Below are 3,602 nucleotides of genomic sequence, written 5' to 3'. Positions count from 1 at the left end.
ATAATATATTATATTCTTTAACCTATTTTAAATTTAAATTAACCTTTTATGAAAAGTTTTAAAAAGGGCTTTAAAGGTTAGAAGTATAATGGCTTGCTTACTTATCTGGCTTACTTGCTTATTATATATATTATTTATAATAAATAATAATATTTAAAAGAAATATATTAAGTATATAATAATAAGTTATATATAAGTTACATCTTATAATAATTAAATATAAACTTTATATAAAACCTTAACTACTTATATATTAATCTTTATTATAATTATTACTTATCTACCATTAGTAATAGTAAGTAATTAATAATCTAAGTATTTAATAACTAAAAATAGTATTATATTACTAAACTTAGCTGGATTATAGTAATAATTTTGCAGATTAGTTTCTTATAGTCCTAAGATTATATAGCAATAACATATAAATAGTTATAATATAATAGTAAACTAAGAGGGTTGGTAAATAACGCCAGGGATTTGGCTGATGACACCCACGTGGTTAAGGGTGATTCTAACAAATATTCCTTTCGAGTTCGCGATCTCTGGCTAGGCGGCTTTGCTTCTCGTGGTAATTTGGGATCCATTGTCTTTAACTGTTAGCTCTGCTACTCTACATACAACATGCTCTTTATATATGTTTCAAAAGTAAGTGTATAGTATGCTATTCTTTTATAATATTATCTCAAACAGTTTTACTATTCTTGCCGTAGATATTGCCCCATTTTCCCATCCTTGATGTGACAGTGCGCGCCACATATTGTCTGGGCCATAAACCGACGGATTAAGATGGCTCATCTCTGCCCAAACAAAAGTCTTGAGACAACAAGGCTGTCAGCCAGATTTGAGTCTCAGGCGGTCAGATTTGGCAAACTCCAGCGGCCAGCTCATATATATATTGTAGTTAGAGGGCACATTTTCTGCAACTTTTGAAGCCCAGGCTGAAATAATAGCCCTCCGAAAGGGAAAAGATCCCATAATTGACGCCATCGCGACAGTCGCGACAATATACTCGATGATAAAAAAGTGGGCTATGATAATTTGCGCAGCATAATTTCGTCGGTTGGTGAAGTGCTTGAACTCGTTCTGTTCCAGATCGCCAAACATCGCATACGCCAGGGCGGCTTCCGTAAATGCTGTTAAAGCATATTAGCAAAAGCAGTCCCGGAAGGGAGCGGAGCATAGTAGTTGTACCTTGTACGGGCGAGCTTTTTGCGATTTCCAAAATTCTTTCTAGAATACCGAGGTATTTGACTTCTATAACGCTCTGACAAATCGGCCTCAGACGCCTGACTGAGACCAACCCTTCACCTAGGATATCGGCTATTTCTCCAACAACATCTACAGGGTTAAGTGATAAGACGTGCTTATTGTGACTCTCAGCGGTAAAGCCTTCGAACAGAGAATTCTCTAAGCGGGGAAGAATCGCATCGGAAACTGCCCTGCAGCCCCGGATCATGATAATGAACTCCACCATGCCTTCAAACATATAAGACGACTGGAAAATGAGAGTCATAACTGTGGCGATTCGGGCGTCTGCATCAACCTTAGATTTGCATGGTTTGCTTAAGGCTTGATTTAGTAGTGTGATGGCGTGAACTCGATGGCTTAGTGCTTGGGCAGTGTAGTCTATGTCGCCACTTAAAGACAGATGCGATGCTGCCAACCCGAGCATAGCATGTACTAGGAAATCAAACTGGGTGTTTCGTCAGGATATTGATATCTAAACACAGGAGAGAACCTACATTATGAGACATAGCAGCAACTTCCTTCCAAACCGGCTCTCCGTTCAGAGGCATTGGGGGATAGGCATGGAAGATGAAGTGCTGATATAGCCGCAGATCATCCATCGTGAATTGGGTAGGTGTCGATTGAAGTGGCCTGGAGGGCGCATCCATCATAATACGTCGCGTTGAGTACTCACACTTCATGCCAAGGCGCCTGCAATTCTCACACTCTGGAAGCGTCTCTGGGCATTTCACTCTGCGCCTCTTGCAGTTGATGCAACCATTTCTCGATTTTGTGTGTCCCTTTCGTGGGCGGGCTCTGCCGCGGACAGTCCCCACCATTATGGTAGTATCTGGCGACGAATCTGAGGAGTTTTTCGATTGCATCGTGTCTGATGTCGTCGACGATAGGACCATTTGCATTGTGCGTTGCGTAACTTTGGAAGGCATGCTTGTTCCCACCTGACTACATGCTTACCTGGACTATCTGGTGCAAGCCTCCTACTTCCAGGTAAGATCGGAGTGATTCTTCTCCGCTCCAAGTTAGAGTCAGATTCAAAAGAAAACACGCAGCAAAGCGTACGTCATTACAAAGAAAAGTCATCCATGGATCATCTTAGAGACCCACCACTCTGAGCCCAATGGCCCACCTTCTCATGATTAGCAGCAGGGAATACCTTCATCATCATCAGGCATGAGGATGCTAAGTGTGGCTGATGCCCGGACGAGTGGCTGCACGATGTGGCATAGGGTGCGTACCAAGGATTGCATGAACCTTGTCACGTGGGTTTGCTGAGATGGTGGCTCTACTGGCTAACCAACCGCCACATTCCAGGGGATAAGGAAATTATGTTGACTAGCGTGAACACCTCTATAATGATGTCTTTAATGATTTCTACAAAGTAAGTGATAAAACGCCCTTTGAATATTCCATCCATAAGCGCGCATAGGTGGACTGACCGTTGCGCTAGACATGTTGGTTGGTGATGTTTGCAATTCATGTCTAGTTGGTATTGACATTGAGATCATCGGGCTTATCGATAAGCGATTATTTGCCAAGCAATATTTCTTATTCAGCCACCACTTAACCAATCACGCCTTCATTGCATTGACCGTTTTACATAAATAACTACCCTGTAGACAAACGCAATTAGATCTGAATCGCCAATGTGATTTCACAAGGCTGCAAGAGCAACCATGAGAGCCGTCGTGGTTTATGGTACATTTGAATTTTTCTTTCTTACAGCTAGTACTGACCTTTTTTCCGCGCTTTAGCTTCTGATGCCAATAATTCCGGCGCCGAAGCATGACGAGCATGTGGAGGGGCGAGACCTTCTATGTAGACCCATACCTTTAGATTGTTACGTTCTAAATCAGTGACTTGATGAGAAAATTCAGATAGCTTAAATTTAAACGGTCCTTATGCCTTTAGCTAACGACTTAGTACTAGTTCCTTAGGGATCTCATATGCTATATTCTGGAGACATGTGGAGAGGGAATAACACGTTGGTTCATAGCGAGAATGGCCCTCCTTTGCTGACAGAGTTTAACTTGATGATTTAGTGGTTAAGGGAACAGTCTGATGCAAGGAGGAAGTTAATGTTTGCTGGCAATGGCTATTCCAGTGTAACTACTGCCACACATATAACCAGGCCCACTCTTTGTTCTAATAACCAGCTACAAATAATGCCCTTTTAAAAATAAACTATAGACATTCCTAGATATTTATCATAACTGTGAGAGTTCTATTAGTTGGCGCTTTCAGTGAACTATATATGCCGAGGCACATAACCCAAACTATGAGGTCGCATATGCTGTTTTAGGTCGTGTCAATTGGTATTTCAAAAGTTCCTATTTATAAATTGCAAAAAGACTAGA

At 41.2% G+C, this 3,602-nt stretch overlaps 1 protein-coding gene across 1 annotated transcript; it reads right to left on the bottom strand.

Moving 5' to 3' along the window:
- Window positions 1–790: 790 nt before the first annotated feature.
- On the bottom strand, window positions 791–2,153 carry FOXG_22830 (uncharacterized protein). Its single transcript, XM_018403248.1, has 3 exons — window positions 1,743–2,153; window positions 1,192–1,693; window positions 791–1,133 (listed from the first exon to the last, which is right to left on the bottom strand). The coding sequence occupies exons 1-3, from the start codon at window positions 2,145–2,147 to the stop codon at window positions 832–834; spliced, it is 1,209 nt and encodes a 402-aa protein (XP_018258519.1). The 5' UTR covers window positions 2,148–2,153; the 3' UTR covers window positions 791–831.
- Between the last annotated feature and the right edge of the window lie 1,449 nt (window positions 2,154–3,602).

The sequence above is a fragment of the Fusarium oxysporum genome, genomic scaffold, assembly GCF_000149955.1.
Source record: "Fusarium oxysporum f. sp. lycopersici 4287 supercont2.52 genomic scaffold, whole genome shotgun sequence".
Taxonomy (NCBI): domain Eukaryota; kingdom Fungi; phylum Ascomycota; class Sordariomycetes; order Hypocreales; family Nectriaceae; genus Fusarium; species Fusarium oxysporum.
This window is presented reverse-complemented; position numbering and strand designations above follow the sequence as displayed.

What these genes read in the sequence shown, in the direction of transcription:
- FOXG_22830 (XM_018403248.1), bottom strand. Translation starts at nt 2,147, where the DNA reads ATGCAAATGGTCCTATCGTCGACGACATCAGACACGATGCAATCGAAA. An exon ending in TTGCTGCTATGTCTCATAAT is followed by an intron (nt 1,694 to 1,742) that starts GTAGGTTCTCTC and finishes CGAAACACCCAG; the next exon opens with TTTGATTTCCTAGTACATGC. An exon ending in AAAAAGCTCGCCCGTACAAG is followed by an intron (nt 1,134 to 1,191) that starts GTACAACTACTA and finishes ATGCTTTAACAG; the next exon opens with CATTTACGGAAGCCGCCCTG.